At 35.4% G+C, this 27,732-nt stretch overlaps 1 protein-coding gene across 1 annotated transcript in view; it reads left to right on the top strand.

Moving 5' to 3' along the window:
- The window catches only part of ATRNL1 (attractin like 1), a gene marked incomplete at both ends in the record, with an annotated part of 692,251 nt that overhangs the window by 94,765 nt on the left and 569,754 nt on the right, over positions 1-27,732 (top strand). The window contains one exon of the mRNA XM_079717281.1: positions 19,612-19,766. Coding sequence (XP_079573407.1) covers positions 19,612-19,766 — 155 coding nt within the window. The remainder of the gene's footprint in view (positions 1-19,611; positions 19,767-27,732) is intronic.

Here is a 27,732-nt window from a genome sequence, read left to right on the forward strand (position 1 = left end):
ATGGAAAGTAGATTAAGTGAATTAAGAATTCTTTGGATATGTTTACAGCAGGTTAGACACAGCTGAGGGGGGATTAACGAAATGGAAGATGGGTCAGAAGGAAATACCCATGTTGAAATAAAGAAAGACAAAGAATGAAAAATAAAACAGGGAAAGAAATATAAGGGACTTGTGGAAATGTTCTAACATGCATGTAATTGAGGTCCAGAAGAAGAGGATTGAGAAGATAATGTGGAGCACTGTTTGAAGTCTTAAATGACTGAGAATTTTCAAAAGTGACAAAGGATAGCTAGCTACAAATTGAAGAAATTCCTTGAGTACCAAGGGGGTGAGTACAAAGAAACTTACACTTAAAAATATAACTGTAAAACTGATGAAAACCCAAATAGAATGAGAAAAGCAGCCAGAGGGGAAAAAGGCATATTCTCTTTAAAGAAGCAACACTAAGACTGACAACTGGTTTTTTAACTGAAAAAATGGAATCTAGAAGACATGGTGTCTTCAGATGGCTGAAGGAAAATATCATCAGTCCAAAGTTCTTCACCCAGTGAAAAACCCTTAAAAAATGAAAGGAAAACATGGACTTTTCAGAAAAACAAGATGAATTTGACAGCAGCAGACCGGCAATACAGCAAACACTAAATAAATAAAGAAAATGCTAAATAGATCTTCAAAATATTGAAGTAGAAGAAAAATGATCCTAGATACTAGAAGGAATAGAGAAATGGAAAGGGTATATCTAAGTGATTATTTATTATGTAATACTATAATAGTAATAGAGGCTTAAATATATACAAAATTTAAATGGATGATAATAGCAGCACATAAATCAGGAAGAAGGGTAAACAGTGTTCAGCATTACTAAGGTCCTTGTATCATATGGGAATTGATAAAAAACTAATTTATAGTAGACATTAATAGTTAAGGATTTATATTGTAATCATTAGGTAACAACAAAAAATAAAAGTAAAACACTGTATATCCAACAGGTGAATAGAGGGAAAAATGAGAATAGTACTTAATGCATTTGGAAGAAAACAAGAAAGGAATAGAAAGGGAACAAAGTAAAGTTGGGACAAATATAAAGGAAGATGGTATATTTAACTCAAAATATGTCATAATTATACTAAATGTGAGGAAGTAAATATTCCAGTTACACTGAATGTAGGAGACAAATATTCCAGTCAAAAGCTAAAGTATTTTGGACTGGGTATAAAAATAAAACCTAGCCCTATGCTGCTTAGAAAATATACAAAAAATATAAAAGTATTTAAAACTTTTTTGAATCAAAATCAAGATGATTATGATGCTGCCAAGAGGGACGTTTATAACTTTAAATGCATTTATTAGGAAAGATTTTAAAAAGCTTGAAAATCTGTCTAAGAAGTTAAAAAAGTTAAAAGAAAAGAACAGCAGATTAATCCCAAAGAAGGGATAAAGTAAATAAAGATAGGGAAAAGAAAGAGAATAGGAGATAGAGTACAAATTAGTGAAATAGAAAACAAACATATGATAAAGATGATCATATAGCCCCCCAAAATCAACAAAGTTGGTTGTCTGTGAAGAGTAATAGATGAATCCCCACCCAGATTTAGAAACAAAGATGACAGTTGGCCCTCTGCATATGTGGATTCAACTAACCATGGATTGAAAATGTTAAAAAATATTCCAGAAAGTTCCAAAAAGCAAAGAAAACTTGAATTTGTCATGTGCCAGCAACTGTTTACATAGCATTTACATTGTATTTACAACTGTTTACATAGCATTTACATTGTATTGGGTATTATAAGTAACCTAGAAATGACTTAGAGTATACAGGAGGATGTGTGTAGGTTATATGGAAATACTATGCCATTTTATATAAGGGACTGGAACATCTGTGGATTTTGATATCCGTGAGGCTCCTGGAACCAATCTCTCACAGATACTGAGGGATGGAACCAATCTCTCGCAAATAACCAAATCCAGAATGAAAAAGGACATTACAGACATTAAGTTCTACAGACATTAAAAGATAATAAAAGCATATGATAAGCAACTGTATGACAGTGAATTTAAAAAAAATCAAATGAACCATGTCAAATGTCTAGAAAAATGGAACCAGAATTGACACATGGAAAGATAGAAAATTGGAATAACATTATAGCAAAGAAATAGAATCTATACTTGAAATGCTCTTCTCTTAAAAAACAAACACAAACAAAACAAGACAAAATAAAACCAAAAACTCTCCAGGCCCAGATCACTTTACTGGTGAATTTGCCCAGACATTTAAGAAGTACATACTTAAGAAATAATACCAGTCCTTCACAAAATTTCAGAGAACAGAAATAATTATTTTGCAATTTATGGGGCTAGCAAAACTTTGATACAAAACTATGAAAAAGATACTACAGGTAAGAAATTATAGTGTTATATTTTTCATGAAAATAGATAGACAAAATATCAGGTGAATCCAGCAATTTATGAAAAGTATAATACATCATTTGGCTTCACTCTAAGAATATAAGGTTAATTAAAAATTCATAAAATCAGAGTAATTAACACATTAAAAGAATAAAGAAGTGAAGGCATATAATCTCAAATGTTGCAAAGGAAAGTTTAGATAAAATTTAACAAGTATTCATGATAAAAACTCAAATACAATTGGAATAGAAGCAAACTATTTGTGTGGTAAAAGGTACAAACCAATAGAAAAACTTTATTGCAAACATTATAGTGTAATGTTGAAAAATTTTCCTTTAAGTTTAGGAATGAATAAGAGTGGCTACTATCAGTGTTTCTATTCAACATTGTATTGGCATTTCCAGCCAGTGCAATAATACAATTAAAGTTAAAGGGAATAACAAAGTATAAAAGATATATGGGTAATAAGTTGCTAGATATAAGGTCAATATAAAGAAAACCAATCCAATATAATTCTGTATACCAGGAACAATTAGAAAATGATTTAAAAGCAATACAATTTTAAATACAATTTAAAAGCAGTACAATAAAAGCAATACAGTTTATCATTAGAACATCAACAATGTAAGACGTAAATGTAATGACATATACACAGGATCTTTCCGTAGAAAACTCAAAAACCGTGTGAGAAATTGAAGACCTAAATAAATGGAAGATACATAATGATAATTAATTGAAACAATATTGTAGAGATATCTGTTCTGCCCAAATTGATCTTTAGATTTAATGTAATCCCAAAACAAAATTGCAGAAAGTATTTTTCTTTTAGAAATTGACATGCTTATTTAAAAATTTATATGAAAATGCAAAAGACCAATCATAGCTAAACCGAAACTTTTAGAAGAACAAAGCTGGAAGGCTTCTCTACTAGATTTCATGAATTCGAAGCTACAGTAATTAAGTGTTGCTGCAAAGATAGGGACATAGACCACTGTAACAAATAGTAATTCCCCAGACAGACCTACACATTTATTGGCACTTAGTGTAACAAAGTTGGCACTACAGAGTCGTTTTTTCAATAAATTATTCTGGGCCAATTGGTATACAATTGAAATAAATGAATTTGGGGCCCTGCTTCAAATCATACGCAAAAATTAGTTTCAGATCAATTGTAAATCTAAGTATGGAATGTAAAATAATAAATATTGTAGAAGATAACGGGTAAATATCTTTGCTTTTGTTGGCAAAGAAAGACTTTAAAAATAGTATTTAAATAGTACTCTTAATAAAGGAAAAATGATAGACTGAACTATGTATGTCTAAAAAATATCACTAAGAAGGTGAAAAGGCAAGCTGCAGTGTAGGAGATATTTGCAACTCATAAAGTCAACAAAGGTCTCTATTCCCGAATATGTAGAGAAGTACTACAGATCAACAAGAAAATGTCAGATGACTCAAGAGAAAATGGGCAAGCGACTTGAACAAAAGGATATCCAAATGACCAAAACTCATTTTAAAAGTTGCTCAACCTTATTAGCCACAGGGTAATTTAAATTAAGATAACATTCAGGTACCACTACACATCCACTTAAATGGTTAAAATTTACAGTATTGATAATCCAAGTGTGTATAAACCAGTAGAAGCATTTGAAAAACATTTTGACAGTTTCTCCTAAATTTGAATACATTCACACACCCATATGTAACGTATGTATCCTATGAAATAGTTATTTTAGTTATATATTCAACAAATGCATATATGTAGGCAGTACAAATGTAGTATACATATATACTATATTTCAGACACTCATTATACAGACACTCATTATTATATGTATGCAGTACAAATGTAGTATACATATATACTATATTTCAGACACTCATTATACAGAGAAATTGTCAAGGATAAACATCATGAATAGTGTGTTCATCAGTATTTAGTAGAATATAAGTAACTAATAACATATTATAAAATTGTCTTATATCATTTTCCAAAACCTCTGACAGCTACATTTTTAGGAAATCACAAAAACTTGATAGTTTAATAAACTAGCTTTGAATACTTTAATGTAAAACTAATTCTCATTATACCAAATTTAAGAAGCTAGAAGAAATCATTTCATGTAACCAGATTAGCATTAATATGAAAACATATTTCAAGTATATGTGATTTCAAAGATTTTTTAAAGTACAGAATTAATATAGTACCACAGAAGCACTATCTAAAACATCCTGTATTTATAGGAATTCCCATTTCTCAAAAATGATTCCTTTTGTATTGCTAGGGTGTTTTATTAATTAGTACTGTATTATCCTTTGCTAAGAGACTTTTAATTTGCTGTAATGATTTTGAGTACCAGGGCCATTATGGTCTTGATTTGTTAGCCTTGTTAGATGAGGTGTCTCATAATGTTTTTTGCACATATATGTTTGTAGAGCTTGTAGTAGGAGCCCACATCTTCGTTTTTTTCTTCTATGTCAAGGCTTTTCTGTGGTAGTAGAGACCTCAAATTTTCTTGTCCTATTGTTGAAGTCATTTTCTCTATTATTGTGTTCCTTTAAAACACAATAATAAAAGCACAATATGTTTTAACACATAGGGAACATATTAAACATTATCATTTACAACTTGCAACTGTAATTATAAATTTGGTATTTTTTCCAGTTTTTTCAAGTTAAAAAAAAAGATTTCAACTATACTTCTAGAAATACTAAAAAAGAAAAGTGGTGAGTCTAATGTTTCCTCATGATTAGATTCAGGGTTTGCATTTTGGTAGATCACTAAAATGTGTTCTATGAATTTTTTTTTATTTTGGGAAAAAACTTACTGAAATAAAATTCATATAACATAAAATTCTCCATTGTAACCATTTAAAGTGTACAATTCAGTGGTTTTTAGTTTTAGTATATTCATAGTGTTACGCAACCATCACTAATTCCAGAATATTTCCATCACTGCAAAAAGAAATCCTATACTTTCCTATACCCTTTCCCTCCATTTCCTGGAAACCACTAACCTACTTTCTGTTTCTATAGATTTGTCTCTTCTCAGTATTTCATATAAATGGAATGTACAGTATGTGACATTTTGCATCTGGCTTCTTTCACTTTGCATAATTTTTCAGGGTTCATCCATGCTGTAGTATATTTCTGTACTTAATTCTTTTTTATGGCTGAATAATATTCCACTGTATGAATATACCTCATATTGTTAATACACTCATCAGTTGATGGACATTTGGGTTGTTTTCACTTTGGGCTATTTTGAATGAGGCTGCTATGAACTTTCATGCAGAGGTTAACTTTCATATCTTGGTTAAAGTAATGGTTAAAGTGTTTCCAGGTTTCTCCACTGTAAAGATACAATTTTTCCTTTTTAAATTAATAAACACTCTGTGGAGATACTTTGAGACTATGTAAATATTTTGTTTCTCATTAAACTTTTACACACTAGTTTTAGCATCCATTGATCATTCTTGTTATCACTGTGATGGTTACCAAATGGTGATATTGTAATATTATTCCTTGTAAATATCCCAAGTTGTGTGTTCACTTATATCAGTATCAATTGATGGATTTTTATTTTAATCAATATTCTATAATCAATTACTATTCTTTATTTTGGTGTTCAAAGTGTCCCAGATTTGGCCATCGTGAGCTTCTTTCAGTAAGCCTCCTCTATTCTTTAGACATGTCCCCAGTCACTCTAGTGCATTTCTACACTTTCTGGCACAGATGCAAAAAAAAAAAAAAAAAAATTCTGTTTACATCTTGTAGTTTCCCTGCTGGAGTAAGTCATTTCCCCCAAGGAACCTAGATTACTTTTAGTAGAGAATGGTATTTAAAAACCAAGATTAGGGCTTCCCTGGTGGCGCAGTGGTTGGGAGTCTGCCTGCCGATGCAGGGGACACAGGTTCGTGCCCCGGTCCGGGAAGATCCCACATGCCGCAGAGTGGCTGGGCCCGTGAGCCATGGCTGCTGAGCCTGCATGTCCCGAGCCTGTGCTCCGCAGAGGCCACAACAGTGAGAGGCCCGCGTGCCGCAAAAAAAAAAAAAACAAAAAAACCCCCAAAAAACAAGATTAGTGGACTAGGTATGTTTATTACTTTTTTTTTTTTTTTTTGTGGTATGTGGGCCTCGTGCTGTTGTGGCCTCTCCCGTTGCGGAGCACAGGCTCCGGATGCGCAGGCCCAATGGCCATGGCTCACGGGCCCAGCCGCTCCGCGGCATGTGGGATCTTCCCGGACCGGGGCACGAACCCGTGTCCCCTGCATTGGCAGGCGGGCTCCCAACCACTGCGCCACCAGGGAAGCCCCTGTTTATTACTTTTTTGATGTGTTCATAGACCCTATCAGAAGATGGAGCGAGAAATTTTACAAAGACACACATGTTTATACTTATTTATAGAAGTGGGTATATAGCTCTGTCTCTGTATATATGTCTGTCTGTCTAAACTGCATAATGATGTAATACAACATTACAGGATTTATTTTAGACCTGTCTTCCATATTTGTAAATTCCTTTTTAAAGTGAGAAACCTGGATCCCACTTTACAATTCATATATTTTAAAAAATTATCTGCTTATCAGGTACTAAGAGTAGGGTTTATTTATTGCAGTAAAGATATCATATCTGGAAAAGCAACTGCAGTTTTTATCACCACCATTTTATTTTGTTGTCCTTTAATTAATAGACTTTAGTTTTTAGAACAGTTTTAGGTTTAAAGAAAAGTGAGCAAAAGGTATGGAGATTTCCCCAATACTCCCACATCTTCCCCACCCCAAGTCCCTCTATTATTAACATCTTGTATTAGTGTGGTACATTTGTTACAATTGATGAGTCAATATTGATACATTATTATTAACTAAAGTCCATAGATTACATTAGGATTTACTTTTGTGTTGTTGGTCCAGTGAGTTTACACAATGTATAATGACATATTCCACTGCTACTGTATCATATAGAATAGTTTGAATTGCCCTAGAAATCATGTGTGCTCATCTCCCTCTCTCCCTGCCCAACCTCTGGCAACCACTGATATTTTTACTGTCTTCATTGTTTTTGCCTTTACCAGAATGTTATATAGTTGGAATCATACAGTATATATCCTTTTTTAGATTGGCTTCTTTCACTTAGCAATTTGCATTTAGGGTTCCTCCAAGTTTTTTCATGGCTTAATAGCCCATTTCTTTTATCACTGAATAATATTCTGTTGTATGGACATGGTACAGTTGTTTATCCATTCACCTGTTGAAGGACGTCTTGGTTGTTTCCAAGTTTTGACAGTTATGAATAAAGTTGCTATAAACATCCACTTGCAGTTTTTTGTGTGGACATAAAATTTCAACCAATGAGTGCAATTGTTGGATTGTGTGGTAAGAGTGTTTATTTTTATGAGTATGTTTAGTTCTGTAAGAGTGGTTGTACTGTTTTTCATTCCCACCAGCAATGAATGTTGCTCTGCAACCTTGCTAGCATTTGGTGTCAGTGTTTTGAATTTTATCCATTCTAATAGGTAGTGGTATTTCATTGTTTTAATTTGTAATTTCCTAATGACCTATAGTGAGCATTTTTCCATGTGCTTATTTTGCCATCTGTGTGTCTTCTTTGGTATCTGTTCAGACCTTTTGCCAATTTTTAATTGAGTTATTTGTTTTCTAATCATTGAGTTTTAAGAGTTCTTTTTATATTTTGTTTGTTGGAAGATTTTAAATTATGGTTTCAATTTCATTACTTGTGATAGTTCTGTTTATATTTTCCAATTCTTCCTGGTTCAGTCTTGGAAAATTGTACCTTTCCAAGAGTTTGTCCATTTCTTCCAGGTTGTCCATTTTATTGGCATATAGTTGTTTGTAGTAGTCTCTTTTTTTTTTGTTTTTTTTTCTGTATGCAGGCCTCTCCCATTGTGGAGCACAGGCTCTGGACGTGCAGGCTCAGTGGCATGGCTCACAGGCCTAGCCGCTCCATGGCATGTGGGATCTTCCTGGACTGGGGCACGAACCCGTGTCCCCTGCATCGGCAGGTGGACTCTCAACCACTGTGCCACCAGGGAAGCCCTGTAGTAGTCTCTTATAATCCTTTGCATTTCTGCAGTTTCAGTTGTGATTTCTCCTTTTTCATTTCTAATTTTATTGATTTGCATCCTCTCCCTTTTTTTCTTGATGAGTCTGGCTAAGTGTTTATCAATTTTGTTTATCTTCTAAAGAACCAGCTTTTAGTTTTATTGATCTTTGCTATTGTTTTCTTCATTTCTATTTAATTTAATTCTGCTCTGATCTTTATGATTTCTCTCCTTCTACTGACTTTGGGTTTTCTTTGTTCTTCTCTCTCTAGTTGTTTTAAGTGTGGGGTTAGATTGTTTATTTGAGATTTTTCTTGTTTCTTGAGGTGAGATTGTATTGCTATAAACTTCCCTCTTAGAACTGCTTTTGCTGCATCCTATAAGTTTTGGATCATGGTGTTTTCATTGTCATTTGTTTCTTTGTATTGTTTCATTTCTTCTTTGATTTCTTCAGTGACTGTTGGTTATTTAGTAGCATATTGTTTAGCCTCCGTGTATTTTTGTTTTTACAGTTTTTTTCCTGTAATTGATTTCTAATCTCATAGCGTTGTGGTCAGAAAAGATGCTTGATATGATTTCAATTTTCTTAAATTTTCCGAGGCTTGATTTGTGACCCAAGATGTGATCTATCCTGGTGAATGTTCCATGTACACTTGAGAAGAAAGTGTATTCTGCCACTTTTGGGTGGAATGTTTTATAAATATCAGTTAGATCTATTTGGTCTATTGTGTCATTTAAAACTTGTGTTTTCTTATTTATGTTCTGTTTGGATGATCTGCCCATTGGTGCAAGTGGGGTGTTAAAGTCCCCTACTACTATTGTGTTACTGTTGATTTCTCCTTTCATGGTTGTTAGCATTTGCCTTATGTATTGAGGTTCTCCTCTGTTGGGTGCATAAACATTTATAATTGTTATATCTTCTTCTTGGATTGATCCTTTGATCATTATGTAGTGTCCCTCCTTATATCTTGTAACAGTCTTTATTTTAAAGTCTAATTTATCTTATACGAGTATTGCTACTCCAGCTTTCTTTTGATTTCCATTTGCATGGAATATCTTTTTCCATCCCTTCACGTTCAGTCTGTATGTGTTCCTAGGTCTGAAGTGGGTCTCTTGTATACAGCATATATATGGGTCTTGTTTTTGTATCCATTCAGCCAGTCTGTGTCTTTTGATTGAGGCAGTTAATCCATTTACATTCAAGGTTATTATCGATATGTTCCTATTACCATTTTATTAATTGTTTGGGTTTGTTTTTGTGGGTCTTTTTCTTCTCTTGTGTTTTCCGCTTAGAGAAGTTTCTTTAGCATTTGTTGTAAAGCACGTTTGGTGGTGCTGAATTCTCTTAGCTTTTGCTTGTCTGAAAAGCTTTTGACTTCTCCATGGAATCTGAATGAGATCTTTGCTGGGTAGAGTAATCTTGGTTGTAGGTTTTTCTCTTTCATCACTTTAAGTATATCCTGCCACTCCCTTCTGGCCTGAAGAGTTTCTACTGAAAACTCAGTTGATAACCTTAATGGTGATTCATTTGTATGTTACTTTTTGTTTTTCCCTTGCTGCTTTTAATATTTTTTCTTTGAATTTAGTTTTTGTTAACTTGATTAATATGTGTCTTGGTGTATTTTTCCTAAGGTTTATCCTGTATGGGACTCTCTGTGCTTCCTGAACTTTGGTGACTATTTCCTTTCCCATGTTAGGGAAGTTTTCAATTATAATCTCTTCAATTATTTTCTCAGACCGCTTCTTTTTCTCTTCTTCTTCTGGGACCCCTATAATTCGAATGTTGGTGTGTTTATTGTTGTCCCAGAGGTCTCTGAGATTGTCTTCAATTCTTTTCATTCTTTTTTCTTTATTCTGCTCCTCGGCAGTTATTTCCACCATTTTGTCTTCCAGCTCACTTATTCATTGTTCTGACTCAGTTATTTTGTTATTGATTCCTTCTAGTGTATTTTTCATTTCAGTTGTTATGTTGTTCATCTCTGTTTGTTTGTTCTTTAGTTCTTCTAGATCTTTGTTAAACATTTCTTGTATTTTCTCAATCTGTGCCTTCATTCTGTTTTGGAGATTCTGGATTCTCTTTACTATCATTACTCTGAATTCTTTTTCAGGTAGATTGCCTATTTCTTCTTCATTTAATCTTGTAGGTTTTTACCTTGCTCCTTCATTTGTGACATATTTTTTGCCATCTCTTTTTTTTTTATGAGTGGGATTGTGTTCCTGTCTTACTGGTTGTTTGGCCTGAGCTTTCCGGCTCTGGTTGGCTATTGGGTAGAGCTGGGTCTTGGTGCTGAGATGAGGAACTCCATGACCTCACTCAGATGAATATTCCCTGGGGTCTGAGGTTCTCTGTTAGTCCAGTGGTTTGGACTTGGAACTCCCACTGCAGGAACTTTCGCCCGACCCTGGGCTCGTGAACCAAGATCCTGCAAGCCGCCTCTGGCAGCAAAAAAAAAAAACAACCCAAGAATGATAACAAAGTAAAAAATAAAATTAGACTAGGAAACTAAGAGATATGTTAGGAAGAATATAAAAATAAAAATATAGATGAATCAACAACTGGAAGGTACAACATTACCATAATAGTACAAAAGACAAGGGGAGGAAAGAAAAAAGGGTGTGGGGGAAGGCCTTGGCTGTGGAGGGTGGAGCCTAAGCAAGGGCGAGATTTGGGTGGTGGGCGGGGCCAATGCTCAGGGCCCACAGGGCTGCAAAAGGCCCTAGGGGCTGTGGGGCATGGGACTTAGGCTCAAGGAACAGAAGGGGCCGAGGCGTGACCCCCACCCCTGGTCTCAGAGGGCAGGGACCTCACCTGGGAGCCCAGCATTCTTCCTGTGCTTGAGTGGGCGTGGCAAACACCCTCCTCTCCTCTCCTGCTCCTCCAGTCTGGGAGGGCCCCTCCCACCTGTCTCTCCTGATCTCCCTGGCCTCCCTCCTATGCCCCCAAGGACCCATGCAGCCTGCAGGGGAGTTTGGAGGGCAGGGGATCGGCCTGGGAGCTCAGCAGGCTCCCCAGGCCTGAGTGGGTGGAGCAGTCGCCCTTTGCTCCTCTCCTGCTCTTCCCGGAGAGTCCCTCCCACCTGCCTCTCCTGATCTCCCCAGCCTCAGGGGCACTGATCCTCTGTGGGCTCCACTTCTCCCTCCCTCAGTCCCCTTACGTCCTACTGGTTCACTTTGGGGTTCCTCCCTTATCCTTGGGTGTCAGAGTTCCCCATTAGCAGCCAGCAGGCGCCCTAGTTGTGGGGAGATGCTAACTCCATGTCTTCCCACACTGCCATCTTGATTCAGCCTCTAATTTTTTTGATAATTTTTTTTATCAAGGTAAGGAAATGTCCTTCTATTTCTAGAGTTATTGTCCCTTGAGTTGAGAGAGTACTTTATATATTCTAGATATAAATCCTTTATCAGATACGTGATTCGCAAATATTTTCTCCCATTCTGTATGTTGTTTTTCACTTTATTTTTAGTGTCCTTTGAAGCTCAGCTATGTTTAATTTTTAAGACCATTTTATCTGTTATATATTTTGTCACTGATGCTTTTGGTGTCATATCTAAGCATCCATTGCCTAACCCAAGGCAAGGAATATTTACTTCTGTAGTTTCTTCTAAGAGTTTTATCACTTGTAGCTCTTAAATTTAGGCCTTTTATCAATTTTTAGTTAATTTTTGCATATATTGTAAGGGAAGGGTTCAGTTTCTCTCTTTTGTACCTAGATATCCAGTTGCCTCAGCACCATTTGTTGAAAAGAGTATTCTTTCCTTTCTTTGAGTTGGCTATTCTGGGCCCTTGAATTTCCACATGAATCACAGGATTAGTTTGTCAATGAGAGAAATATCCAGCTGGGATTTTATAGAGAGTGAGTTGAATCTGTAGATCAGTTTGGAGAGTATGGTCATCTTAACAATATTTTGTTTTCCAATCCATGTAAATGGGATATCTGTTCATTTTTTTAGGCTATCTTTAGTTTCTCTCTTCAATATTTTCTAGTTTTCATGGTTTAAATTTTACACTTGTTTCATTAAATTTATTTTTAAATACTTTTTCTTTTTGATACTAATGTAAATTGAATTGTTTTATTATTTTTATCTTGGGATTTTTCACTTCTGGTTTTAGAAATACAATTTATTTTTATTTTATTTTAACCTCCAAACTTGCTAAACTCATTTATTAGTTCTAGCAGTTTTTTGTGGATTTCTTTGAATTTCTATGTATAAGATCATGTCATCTGCAAATAATGAGAGTTTTACTTCTTCCTTTCCAATTTAGATGCATTTAATTTTATGGTCTTGCCCATTTTCCTTCCTATAATCTTTAATACAAAGTTGAATAAAAGTGACAAGAGCAAAAATCCTTGTCTTATTTCTGATCTTAGAGGGGGAACATTTAATCTTTTACCATTAAGTATCATGTTAGCTCTGTTTTTTTTTTTTTTTTTCTTTTTTGTAGATATCCTTTGTATTAGGTTTCTATGGCTGCTGTAACAAATTACCACAAACTGTGTAGCTTAAAACAATGGAAAGATATTCTCTCACAGGTCTGGAGGCCAGAAATCCAAAATTAAAGTGTGACCATGGCCATGCCCCCTCCAGAAATGCTAGGTGAAATTCCTTTCCTTGCCTCTTCCAGCTTTGGCTGTCAGTATTCCTGGAGTTGTGGCTGAATCATTCCAGTTGCCTCCACAGATACATTACCTTCTCCTCTTTTCTGTGTGTCTCCTATAAGGACACTTGTCATTGGATTAGGTCCACTGAATAATCCAAGATGAGTTCCTTATCTCAAGATCCTTAATTTAATTACATCTGAAAAGACTCTTTTTCCAAATAAGGTAACATCCACAGGTTCTGGAGATTAGGACATGGATCCATCTTTTGTGGTGGTGCACCATTCAGCCATACCAGATTGAGGAAGTTACCTTCTATCTCTATTTTGTTGGGTGCTTTTTATCATGAAAGGATGTTGGATTTTTTTTAGGCTTTAACTGCATCTGTTGGGTATATATGCAGAAGTGGGATTGCTGGATCATATAGTTCTTGGTAGTTCAATTTTTAATTTTTTCAGGAATGTTCATACTGTTTTCCAAGTTGACCATACCAATTTCCATTCCCACCAATAGTGTAGAAGGGTTCCATTTTCTTCACATTCTTGCAAACACTTATCTTTTTAAAATTAAATAAATTAATTATTTTATTTTATTTATTTATTTATTTATTTTTTTTGGTACACGGGCCTCTCACTGTTGTGGCTCTCCCGTTGCGGAGCACAGGCTCCGGACGCGCAGGCTCAGCGGCCATGGCTCACGGGCCCAGCCGCTCCGCGGCACGTGGGATCTTCCCGGACCAGGGCACGAACCCATGTCCCCTGCATCGGCAGGCAGACTTCCAACCACTGTGCCACCAGGGAAGCCCTAATTAATTATTTTAAATTGAAATATAACTGACCTAGAACATTGTATTAGTTTTAGATGTACAACATAATGAATTGTTATATGTATATATTGTAGAATGATTACAACAGTTTAGTTAACATCCATCACGTACATAGTTATGAATTATTTCTTTCTTGTAATGAGAACTTTTAAGCCCTTAACAACTTTCAAACATAATACCGTATTGTTAACTATAATCACTGTGCTGTATATTACATTCCCAGGATTTGCTTGTCTTAAAACTGGAAGTTTGTGCCTTTTGACCACATTTACTCATTTCACCCACCTTCTACCACCTGACTTTGGTGGCCACCAATCTATTCTCTGTATCTATAAGTTCATTTAAAAACATTTTTAGATTTTGCATATTTGTGAGGTCATACAGTACTTGCCTTTCTCTGTCTGACTTATTTCACTTAGTGTAATGCCCTCAAGGTCCATCTATGTTGTTGCAAATGGCAGGATTTCCTTTTTTTTTTTAAATGGCCAAATAATATTCCCCTTTGTATATATATCTTTATCCATCCATCCGTTGATGGACACTCGGGTTGTTTCCATGTCTTAGTTATTGTAAATAATGCTGCAATAAATATGGGGGTGCAGCTATCTTTTTGAGATAGCTATTTTGTTTCCTTTGGATAAATACTCATAAGTGGAATTGCTGGATAATTTGGTAGTTCTAAATTTGTAATTAGATTTGTAATTTGTAATTGTAATTCTCAGTTGGTTTTTGAGGAACCTCCATACTGTTTTCCACAGTGGTTGTACCAATTTATATTCCCATGAACAGTGCACAAGTGTTCCCTTTTCCCCACATCCTCACCAATACTTATTTCCTGTGTTTTTGATAATAGCCATTCCAACAGCTGTGTGTATGCGCGTGAGGTGATACCTCATTGTGGTTTTGATTTGCATTTCCTTGTTGAGTGATGTTGAGCACTTTTTCATGTACCTGTTGGTCCTCTGTTTGTCTTCTTTGGAAAAATGTCTGTTCAGATCCTCTGCCCATTTTAAAATTAAATTGTTCTCTTTTTCTATTGAGTTATATGAGTTTTTAATATATTTTGGAGGTTGAATTTTCTCCATCACACAAAGCCAGGCCTGATACTGAGAGCGTCTTATTTATTTTCCCCAGGGCAGTGCCTGAAGTGTTCAAGGTTATGCACACTCTTCCATGGCAACAGAGTTGAGCTGATTATATGTGTGTGCTCATTCATGACCTGCAGAAGCTAAAGTGTGCTGTCTGCAGGGGTGTGTATGGGGTGCGGGCTATGTGGGGGAGGGATTTATGGATTGTTGGGAGCATGGGTGTGCTAGTTGAGGTGAATCTACAGGTAATACACTCTATGAAGTTTATGGGTGGGCCTCTCGGTAGAGTTCATGAGGTAGTTAGTAGAAACCTTAGCCCTGTTGGGTTTTATACCCTGGTTGCTGTGAGCCCCCTTTTCCCCCCCTGCCCATCCTGTCATTGTTTTGGAAAGGGTGAGAAAGAAGTGGGCTTCTTGGGCATCATCCTGTTTGGCCATGGAAGCTAGGCACTTACTAGGTTCTCACTTTCCCCCATGGGAGAAAAAGCAGATTGAATGAGTTTCTCTTGGCAGTGAGCTGTTGCCTTGGGGGTGGGGGTGATGTGGTAAAGTGAAATTGTTCTTCTTATCCTCTTCAGTCCTGTTCTTGGAATTTTTGCTCCAAGTGGTGCTAGGACTTCTCTGCTGGACTGCTGGGCACCTACAGAGGTACTCCTGTCTCTGAGTAGTTGACAAAATCAGTGCTTCTGTGGGAGGATGAAGGCAGTGTCGACTGAAAAAAAAAATGCACAACGTAAAAGTTGAGAGTTATGTTTTATTCGGTGGACAAATCTGAGGACTTAAGCCCGTGACATAGCATCTTGGATAACTCTGAGAGACTGCTCCAAAGAGGCAAGCGGGAGCCAGGTATATAGCAGTTTTTGCAACGAAGACCAGGTAGTCAGAACATCAAAAGATTGCTGTTAAAGAAAACCAGATATCTCAAGTTAAGGAATTTAGCAGTTTTCTGTGTATGGAAAGATGCAAAGTCTAGCTCATTGAGATCATTCCTTTGATATGCACCTCTGCTATCTGGGGCCAGTATCCTGTGCTTCTCATCCTGAGTCTCCTCAGGGTGCACTGTCCTGGGTGGCTGCAGTGGAGGGCATTCTGTTTCCATTCTGAGTTCTCTCAGGGCTCACCGTCATGGTTGCAGTGTGATGGCTCAATGGCTGCAACTTCATTTGTTTACCATATGGCAGGCAATATTTTTTATTCACAGTAGGAAACTTATTCCTACGTCTTACTGATGTCTCTCCCTGTATCCTCGTGTTCTGACTTTTTAAAAAATTCAACACTTTTCGTATGCCATCCCATTGCCTTTTGGCCTTTATTGTTTCTAATGAGAAGTCAGCTATTTATCTTATTGGGGTTCTCTTGTATGGGAAGAACCTTCTTTCTCCTGCTGCTTTAAAGATTTTACCCTTGGCCTTCAGTATTTTTACTATTTTATGTCTGAGTGTGGCTCTTTCTGTATTTTTTCCTACTTGAAGTTTGTTGAGCTTCTTGGATGTGTATGCTAATGTTTTTCATCAAATTTAGGAAGTTGTCAGCCATTATTTCTTGAAAAGTCTTTTACCTCTTCCTCCTCTGCCCTAGTATTCCCAGTAAATGTATGTTGTTGCTGTTAATGGTGTTCTACGTTTCTCATAGACTCTGTTCATTTTCCTCTCTGTTTTATGAATTGCAGGATCTCTATTGATTTATCTACTAGTTCACTGATTTTTTTTCTTGCTGCTTGCTGAAATATACTGTTGAGCTTCTCTACTAAATTTTAAAATTTCAATATTACACTTTTCAACTCCAAATTTTCCTTTTTTTGTTGTTTCTCTTTGTTAATGTTTTATATTTGATAAGATGTCATATTTTCCTTCTTTAAACATTGTATTCTTTAAGTCTTTGACTATATTTATAATAGCTGCTTTAAAGTCTTTTTTGTTTCATCTGACATCTGGCTTCTCTTAAAGGTAGTTTTGTTGCTTGCTTTTATTCCTGTGTATGGGTCACACTTTCTTTTTTTTTTTTTTTTTTTTTTTGCGGTATGTGGGCCTCTCACTGTTGTGGCCTCTCCCGTTGCGGAGCACAGGCTCCGGACACGCAGGCTCAATGGCCATGGCTCATGGGCCAAGCCGCTCCGCGGCATGTGGGATCCTCCCAGACCGGGGCACGAACCCGTGTCCCCTGCATCGGCAGGCGGACTCTCAACCACTGCGCCACCAGGGAAGCCCTGGGTCACACTTTCTTATTTCATTGCATGCCATAATTTTCCCTGCAAACCAGACATTTTAGATAATATTTTGTAGCAACTCTGGATCCTGACTTTTCCTTCCTCTCTGGGGCTGTTGTAATTTTATTTGTTTAGTAACTTGGCTGAACTCTTCTAGAGAAGTCTGTTTCTTCTTCCAAATGCATCCTCTGGTGTTCCTCCTCAGATGGTACAGCCTGGGTATGCACACAGTCACCCTGGGATGATAGTAATTTTAGCAGAGCTCTTTGACTTTTTCCTCTGAGCTCTTGGTTACGCTTTCTGCCTCTGTTTGTATCACACTCACCTGGTAGCCTCCACTAATTGCCAACTGATAGTTCTATTATTTTCAACAGTGCTCTGGGGGCATAAATTGCTCCACAGTCTGAATTCCATTTCATACCTTTTTCAGGGGTAGTCTCTGAGGCCAGTCTTTGAGGTTCTGACCCCAGTAAGGCTCTTATTAGCTGTCTTTTCCCCTGGTTCTCTCTGATAAACTTCTAGCTTGTCTGTGTTTTAGCTTATTGTTCTCATGTAGCTATCTCTTCATTGCTTACAGCCACTGCTTCCATTGTTTTTGAGTGCCCTTAAGGCTTGAAGTTTGCCACCTTGTACCAAATAAAGTCAAGTTCCTTGAGACCTTTGGGGCTCTCCTTTTCTTAGGCTGCCTCTCCTTTTCTTAGGCTGTCTCTCCCTGTGGGAGAAAACCTCTATGCTGCTGCTTTGGGAATATAGGTGGGGTTTGTAGACTGTTCTTTCATTGACACCACTGTGTTATGTGCAGAGAACTGGATGGGTATGGTAGCTTTTGCACTTCTCAGCTTGCCTTTTTTATCTTGGAACTGCTGCCCTGTGAATTAGGGGTGAAGACTTTCTGGCCCTCTTGTTCTTAATCTCTAAGGCTTGGTGTATAGCTTCCACCCTGTGGGTGGTGGCTAGGTAGAGAATGAGGACTCGGACCTCGAATGCTTTCTCCTTGAATAGAACTTCTGCCACTAAGAGTTAGGGGGCGTGAGAAGTATTGGCAGTCTGTTGCTGCTGGTTGTATTTTAATGGCCTGGACTAGGAGCTGAGGGATGAAGGAGCATACTCTTCTTGACTTTACCAGCCTGTGGTTGAACAGTCTTGCCTAACTGGTTGTGTATGTGTGGGGAGGTGGCGGTGATGGGAAGAATGGGAGTTGGTAACGAGTCAAATATCGTGGACTGTTGCTGTTCTTAATGAAATTTAGTAGATATTTTTGAGCAAATATTTCTTTATTTGTTGTTGCTCTTGGCAACATTTTTGAGATCCATATTGTTTTTTTCTTTTTTTTTTTTAATTTTTACCAATTATAGTTCTTTCCCTGGGGAGATTGTTTATGGAACTCCTTATATTGACATTCTGGAAGTGAGTTCCATATTCTTTAAGCATTAATTGGTATTCTAATCTATAGCTTTTGAGATACTGTATATACCTTACTAACTATACTATACATACTATGTTTACATGTTGATTCTTTGTACCGGGGATTTATTTATAGAGTATTTATAAAGTATTGATTCATATTGTCATGAACCTTTATTATATATATATCAGTGAATTCAGGTAAACTATAATTGTGAGCATATATTTGTAGTATTTCTCTCATAATTACACTTTAATTAAAAGAACATTTAATTTAATTTGAATGTTTCTCAAAAACGCAATGTGATTTTCAATTATTCACAATATGGGTATATCTCAAAAATAATCTTAAGCAACAAGGACATACATACAAATTAATAAAAACTATGTGATTCCATTTTGTAAAGTACAAAGGCAGCAATAGAAATATTTGCTGTTAGACTCAAAATAGTGGTAATTTTTATTTTTTGATCTTAGTACTGGTTACTTAGTTGTGTTCATCTTGTGAAAATTCATTGAGTGTTAGACTTGTGTTAGACTTATGATGTGTGCACTTTCATGTATGTTATATCATATTTAAAAAGTTAGAAAGCATATTATGAGATCCATATGAGCCATGTAGTTTTAACTGAGTATTGTTCAGAGTAAATTTATTATATTTAACTTTATATTTACTTTGGTATTTAAAACTGATGATAATTTGGTCCTCTAGTTTAAAGGAGACTTGTTTCCTACTTTTATAAATGAAAACAAAATTTCAAAATATAAATTATTATAAAATCATTAACAATTATGTTTAATATTGTATTTCCTGAAAGCATTTTAAGGTACTATGAATCTCAGAATATTTTTTAAAAATATTGAAATTTAGAGGCCATTTATAAGTTGTTGAAAATAATAAAGCATGTTTTTTCACAATTCCAAGGAAAATTCTATATGCAAATTAGATCCTTTCTGTAATATATATAAAATCAGGGATATCTTTTTATCCTTTGTAATACATTTTTAAATTTTATCCTGTAGGACTATTTTGAAAGAAAGTGGGTTTGCCAGATACCTTCATTCAGCTGTTCTTATCAATGGAGCTATGCTTATTTTTGGAGGAAATACCCATAATGACACTTCCTTGAGTAACGGTGCAAAATGTTTTTCTGCCGATTTCCTGGCATATGACATAGGTATGTATCTGTTAGGACTGTACAAAGTAGGAAATACCAGAACTTTTTCATGTAGATATTCTCAAATACATTACGTGATAGTATGTGTGTATGTCATTTTAGAGAGAGAAATTCAGTGACAGATTATGAATGGAATTCTCTCCAGTTTCAGCATAGTAGTAGTATAGGGCAGAAGAGATGAACTGAGGTGAGTCAGTGGTGGAGGCAGGGGAATTGAGAAATCTGGGTTTGAATGTCTTTATGAAGGCTTTTATGTTGTATACCTACATGATCACTTTATCAGTCTATTTTGTTTGACTATTACCATATTAGTTTTGATAATGGATATATGGAGCACTAGCAAGTTTACATTACAAAGAGTAGGAATGCAAGTATTTTAGATTTAGTGGGGATGAGCAAAGATGCATTTAAATTAAACTCATCAGATATACTTACTCCATAGAGGAAACTGATAGAATTAGAGAAAGGAATATAGAGATAGAAAAGCTAAATAAATAATATTTTGGGACAAAATGGAAACCCAGAACATATCTAGGAATGGAAGTAACTAAAGAAGAATCTTTACCAGGGAACCTAGAAATACAGTGCATCTATACAACTCAATTTTAATTATGCTATCTATAGTCCTATCAATTTCTGAATAGTAAATGAATATATTTTTTGAATACTAAATTTAGCTACTTGGTTGACCATTGTAGTGAAAAAATTTCTTCTCTATATATCATGTTATAGATAAAACATAGCTGATATTTTAAATCTTTAGCAGTACTTAAGAGTACCTTTTATTGTGTAAAGTATAATAATAAACCAATTTTAAGCTATTAAGAAACATTTTGATAAATAAAAATAAAAGAGACCAAAGAATAACACATTTAATAGATGTAAGAAGTATCCTTTCACTTTTGAACATCATAAAGGCACATAGTCTACTTTGGAAAATTATTTCAAGTGGCAGCATATAAAGAAAATTATGACTATTAATAAGCACTTTGATCTCTAAACTATTGTAAGCTTGTTTGGAAGGAAATTCCTAGTAATAAAGTTAGGCATGCTTTTTAAATTCTATGACTATCTGTCTGTGAGTAATCATTGAAAAGAATCCACTGTCTTCAGGATTTTTAGATCCTAAATAATTAAATATTTACCTTTTGAAATAATAATTTGAAGTTATGATTCATGATGAAAATGGGATTATCTTGGCTTTCAGAAGGCTTTTAAATCAGTGCCTGAGATCCAGAAAATCGGTTAAATGAAGTATTGAATCTAGGCTGGCTTATTATGATCTTTCATTGCCAGGTTGGCACTGTCAACATATTATTTTGCTATGGTGATGAGACAGTATGCTTATTTCTCTGGAGGTGGATGAACGTTTTGTTTTTCTTCTAGGAATAAAAATCCTAGGAAAAGTGTAGAATTTTGTTGTAATTGTTAAAAATCCATGAAGTGAGATTTTGAACTTTTGAAAAAGATTCTTCAAGGAGCTTCCACCCAATTTCTGTATTTTAACGAGGAATTTAATGTTGAGCTATTTTGTAGCTGACATATTAGGAATTTATTTTTATTTCTTCCATGTTGTTCAAGATTACCATATTTTAGGTTTTATGCAACCAAAAAGTTTACCAAGGTGAAAAACATTAGAGTTGTTAGTTTTTCAGAGAGAGAGAGAGAGAGAGGGTGAGCTCTCAGATTATCATTATTCTAATTGCTACTCTTTATTAAGTGTCTTCTAAGAGCTAGGTACTTTACTAAGAGCTTTATTTACACTATCTGTAACCTCTCTAATAACCTTGTAACAAGGTGTAAATAAACTCATTTTCAGATTATTAAGCACAAGAGTAAAAGGAATTTGCCCAAAGCCCTGCTGGTGGTAGATCAAGCATTTTTTAACCCCTAAAGTGGTAGTCTTTCCTCTTGACTACACTGTGCTGTTTAGTCGGGTCCACTGTATGCTCTTCATTTTTGCAACAAATTACCAGACACTTTATGTTTAGTAAGGTTTCTTAATGCTGTGGAACGATAGAAGCAAATATCAGTTTCATTTTTCAAACAAATTGTTCAAATGGGAGGAAGAATAACATAGTTTAAACAATGTTGTATTTTAACATGGGATTTTGTTTTCCCTGTGCTAACAACTAACAACAAAAACATAAAGCAATACAATCAATACAGGATAAAGGTGTTTTGTTTTACCTTATTTGATTGTTTCTATGCAGTTCCCAATAAAGCCGCCCCTCCCCCAATCTGTATTTATTCTCCTGGGTTTGTAGCATCAAATGCTGAAATATTTTCCTGGGAAAATTATTTTTCTTATTTCAGAAAATGTCTTCCAAAATAATTGCTTTCCTTATGAAGTATATTTTTGTGGAAATAAAATATAACCATTGTATATGAACCAACCTGAAAATAGATCCACTTGGGGTAAAAAAAGTTGTGTTGCTAGGTTTTCTCTTTTGTACAGTACACTGGGACTTTTATGGCATATTTAACTGGAATGCACCTGAAGATTTAGCTGATTGTGTTCTATGATGTTTAAACAATAAAAATATGTATGCTAATACTAATTTTTCATTGCTCTAAAATGTACTATTTCAACCCTACTGCCACAGTAAATTTTATATAGCCAATATCATTAATCTTTGAGGACATAACCTTGCCTTCCCAGTTCTCATTATATTATACATGATGGATGTAGAAGGCATATAATGGTGATTTTCAAACATGGCTGGACCTTGGCATTCCCTTTGAAGGTTGAAGGGAGAAAAATAAGACCTCTGTAATCTGATCCTCTTAGATTAGGCACTGGGTATTTATATTTTTAAAAAGTGACTCAAGTGCAACTGATAATAGAGCCAGGACTAGTGAATAAGACTGGATGGACTGTAACGTATACAATGATACGTTACTTAATGTTCTAGTTTGTAAAGCTAGCTTGAAGACATTTCAAAGCTGAAAATTTTATTAATATATATTTTGTTATTGCTAGTGGTATCATTATTGCACCTGATTCAAGATTAATGTGATCTTTCTGGTAAAGATAGCCTTCTAGCACATAATGAGACTAAAGATGCAGTGGAAAAGCATGTCTCACTGAGTTGATCTCAGGTTATTAGACATATTTATACTTTGAAACTATTCGGCTGTGGAAAGTAGTGTCATAAAAGTTAGTTTTCTAGGGTCAGTGGGAAAAAAGGAATCAAGTAGTCTGTATATTTTTCACATCTCTTTAGTAAACCACCCATCTTTTTGGTGGTTTGACTGAAGATATCAACATTTACAAATGAGAGATTTTCCTGAATTGAAACATACCTTAAAATTGAATTGAATCTTGAGACAGTATTTCAGAATCATCAAATTAATAGCTATTATAGAATTTTCAGTAGGCCTAACCTATAGTTATGATACTTTTAATTACAAATGGTAGTTATTCTTCTTCAATAAGAAAAATTACCTAAGAGTAAGAGAATGTACAAGATGAAAAATAACTCTGAGATACATTGATCATAATTTTTTTTTCCTCAAAAATATAGTAGAGGGCTTCCCTGGTGGTGCAGTGGTTGAGAGTCCACCTGCCGATGCAGGGGACACGGGTTTGTGCCCCGGTCCGGGAAGATCCCACATGCCGCGGAGCGGCTGGGCCCGTGAGCCATGGCTGCTGAGCCTGTGCGTCCGGAGCCTGTGCTCCGCAACGGGAGAGGCCACAACAGTGAGAGGCCCCCCCCCCAAAAAAAAAAAAAAAAATATATATATATATATATATAGTAGAGTCATGAAAATGTAATCTGTTGAGTTAGATTATTTCAGAATAGGATAGGGAGTCAGATTTATATCAGAAATATACCTTGCAGAAAGCAAAACACCTAAACTTCAAATCAAGTCAAAATAATATTATAATAGAATTTAAAAAACAAATTTCCTGCATATGACAGTTTTACTTGTGACATTAACTTCTTGGTAGGCAATTATTTAAAAGCAAACTCAGTAAAAAAAAAAAAGTACTTAATTCCATATTTGCAGAAGTAATACTATTTTAATTGGTAATGTATAATAATCATTTTAAACACAGTGGAGTTGTAGTTCAGTATACCCTTAAAAATCACTTAAGTAGTTTATGAAACATAGTATACATGTTTTTGTACAACCCTGTAGAGTGATACGTGTGTGTGTGTGTGTGTGTCTACACACACACACAGTATAATGGATACAATTTTGTAAGGCACATAATTTCATTAAAAATCATATTCAAATTAAAACATCTAATTATTTAATTTTTTGGAACAATCCAGCAAAACTATAAAAATTCAAACTTGCTCACTCTTCATGTTTATAATTATTTTTATTTTCTGGAGGTTATTTTATGTGTCCCTCTCTTTGTTTATCAGTACTTCTCTCTGCGCTCTGTTAACTCCTTAGGGCTCTTCCTTGACAAAAGCAGCACCCCTTGCCCTGCCACCTGAAAGAACCCATTTGTTTCTTTGTCTGTAAGAAAAACTCTTAAAATCATCATACCCTTTTTTCAATGAATTTAGCCAACTGTTGACTGTTTTAAGCTTTACTGTATCCTTTGCTCAAGGTTCTCTTTTTCTTTCTATAATAAACTATTGTGTAGAAGAAATAGTAGTTTCTTCTCTTTAAAAAAGAGGCCAGTGAGTAAGGGAAAAAGTGACCTTTCGTTCTGTGAAAAGGGAGAACTAACATTCGCCGAAAGCTTCCTGTAATGTTTTGCACTTTACATATGCTTTATGATGTAATTCTCAGAACATCTGTGTAGCGTGTACTATTATATTCATTCATACAGGAAGAAACTGTGATTTAGCATGGTTAAACCCAAACTTGCATAGGTTGTAGGATGGTGTATTCAGAATTTGAACCCAAGTCTAAGTTCAAAGTTCTTTTGATTCTACCCCTGTACTATATATTGATGTTTTCCTGATTTAACAGGAAAAAAATTTGTAAGATCTTTGATTGGGAAGAAAGGCATATAATATTTGTTAATGCAGCATGACACTCAAGAAAATTAGTTTTATCAGTATATTTAATCAGTGACCTCAAGGTAGAGAATCAAGAAGAGTAATGAACAATGAATGTCTCTCAGTAGATCTATAAGCATTTTGAGAGATTGTTTTGAATACAAAAATTGCTAAATAAAGATTCTTGAAATAGAATATACACTGAAAGAAAAGTGTTTAAATGTCTGAACAAAACCTCTGGGGAAGAAGGCAGGGAAAACAGTCATGAATACAGAATCAAACATCTAAAATAAAATATTAGCAAATAGAATTCAACAGTTTCAAAATTATAATAAACTATGACCAAGTAGGAATTATTCTAGGATTTCAAGTATGATTCATTATCACGGAATCTATAAATATAATTTATTACCTCAAGACTATTTATTGAAGCCAACAGGAAATAACACTGTTAAAACATGATAAAATCATTTCATTTAAGATTGATTGTCAAATAGTGATGCCCACTTTGCCTGGCAGAGGGTAAGAAGCTAAATAAATATTTATGGAATGAATGCCAGAGGACAAAATGCTGAGAGAAACTGTGGGTATGAAACTGTGGGTAGCAAAAGTGTGCACCTTTTAGAATAGTAAGATAAATTTTTACCTGGGGGAGGGGGACCCAGTGAAACATCAGCATTTCAGGGGTAGGTGGGAAAAGATTTTTGGCAACATCCAGAAATTTGGCTTTCTATTACATAAGTATCCAAATGGTTAATAAAAGTTTTTCTTTGTATTCATCTAGTTTTGAGTCTTATACCTACAACATATGTGCTCTTTTTTTTTTTTTTTTTTTTTTTTTGTGGTACGCGGGCCTCTCACTGTTGTGGCCTCTCCCGTTGCGGAGCACAGGCTCCGGATGCGCAGGCTCAGCAGCCATGGCTCACGGGCCCAGCCGCTCCGCGGCATATGGGATCCTCCCAGACCGGGGCACGAACCCGTATCCCCTGCATCGGCAGGCGGACTCTCAACCACTGCGCCACCAGGGAGGCCCCATATGTGCTCTTTTTAATGTATTTCAAATATGCTATTAAGACTGAGTTATGAACTGGTGTTTCAAATGGAATATTAAAAGAATTTTTAAAATGTGTCTTTAAAGTATTATAGATGCATATTTTCATGGAAGAATATGAGTATTTGCAGAAAAATTAGCCAGTGAATGCGCATTTTTCACCTGTACTATTTTATGCATAATTGATAAAATAAACCTGTCTCTAAATTTCGGCATATGTTTTTAATGTAATCATGTTGTCTCTCATATGTGAATAGTTCTAACAGCACAGTGTTCTGATTGCTGAGATTTGTGTTTGAGAGAATAGTAACTCTAATTTCTTGATCTTATGTTTATTGAATGTATAAGGTTTTAAAATAAATATTTAGTGCCTTGTAGTACAGATTTTTTAAAAAGTCTATATTCTAGAGAGTATATTTTACTTTGGTCTTTATTGCTGTGTGGCTTTTTTGTCGGTATGGGATGGTATTTCTGTCAGTTTTCATGATGTCAGTAACTTTGGAATTTGCTTTAGTTTGTCTAGCCTTGAACTGTTTGTGAAATGATAATGACATGAGTGTTCTGGAAATATATTTTCTTCTTGGCAAAAAATATGATTATAGATTACAGTCAGACATTAATAATGTAAGAGACTTTATATTGTAAGAATGGAAAGAGACTATGTGTAAACAAATTATATTAATTTAATACTGAGCTTTAAGGCATTTGATACCTTCTACATTTTACAGGAAAACTAACCTGTGTTTTACAGAGAATCCTGATCAAGAATTTGAAAACTCAGCAACAGAATTTTTTTTTAATTATTCATTTATTTTTTAATTAGTTTCTGCTTTACAACAAAGTGAATCAGTTATACATACACATCTGTTCCCATATCCCTTCCCTCTTGCATCTCCCTCCCTCCCACTCTCACTATCCCACCCCTCCCGGCGGTCACAAAGCACCGAGCTGATCTCCCTGTGCTATGCGGCTGCTTCCCACTAGCTATCTATCTTACGTTTGCTAGTGTATATATGTCCATGCCTCTCTCTCGCTTTGTCACAGCTTACCCTTCCCCCTCCCCATATCCTCAAGTCCATTCTCAATTAGGTCTGTGTCTTTATTCCTGTTTTACCCCTAGGTTCTTCATGACATTTTTTTCTTAAATTCCATATATATATGTTAGCATACAGTATTTGTGTTTCTCTTTCTGACTTACTTCACTCTGTATGATAGACTCTACGTCTATCCACCTGATTACAAATAGCTCAATTTCGTTTCTTTTTATGGCTGAGTAATATTCCATTGTATATATGTGCCACATCTTCTTTATCCATTCATCCGATGATGGACACTTAGGTTGTTTCCAGCTCCGGGCTATTGTAAATAGAGCTGCAATGAACATTTTGGTACATGTCTCTTTTTGAATTATGGTTTTCTCAGGGTATATGCCCAGTAGTGGGATTGCTGGGTCATATGGTAGTTCTATTTCCAGTTTTTTAAGGAACCTCCATACTGTTCTTCATAGTGGCTGTAACAATTCACATTCCCACCAGCAGTGCAAGAGTGTTCCCTTTTCTCCACACCCTCTCCAGCATTTATTGTTTCTAGATTTTTTGATGATGGCTATTCTGACTGGCGTGAGATGATATCTCATTGTAGTTTTCATTTGCATTTCTCTAATGATTAATGACGTTGAGCATTCTTTCATGTGTTTGTTGGCAGTCTGTATATCTTCTTTGGAGAAATGTCTATTTAGATCTTCTGCCCATTTTTGGATTGAGTTGTTTGTTTTTTTGCTATTGAGCTGCATGAGCTGTTTATAAATTTTGGAGATTAATCCTTTGTCAGTTGCTTCATTTGCAAATATTTTCTGCCATTCTGAGGGTTGTCTTTTTGTCTTGTTTATGGTTTCCTTTGCTGTGCAAAAGCTTTTAAGTTTCATTAGGTCCCATTTGTTTATTTTTGG

Source organism: Hyperoodon ampullatus, assembly GCF_949752795.1.
Source record: "Hyperoodon ampullatus genome assembly, chromosome: 1".
Taxonomy (NCBI): Eukaryota; Metazoa; Chordata; class Mammalia; order Artiodactyla; family Ziphiidae; genus Hyperoodon; species Hyperoodon ampullatus.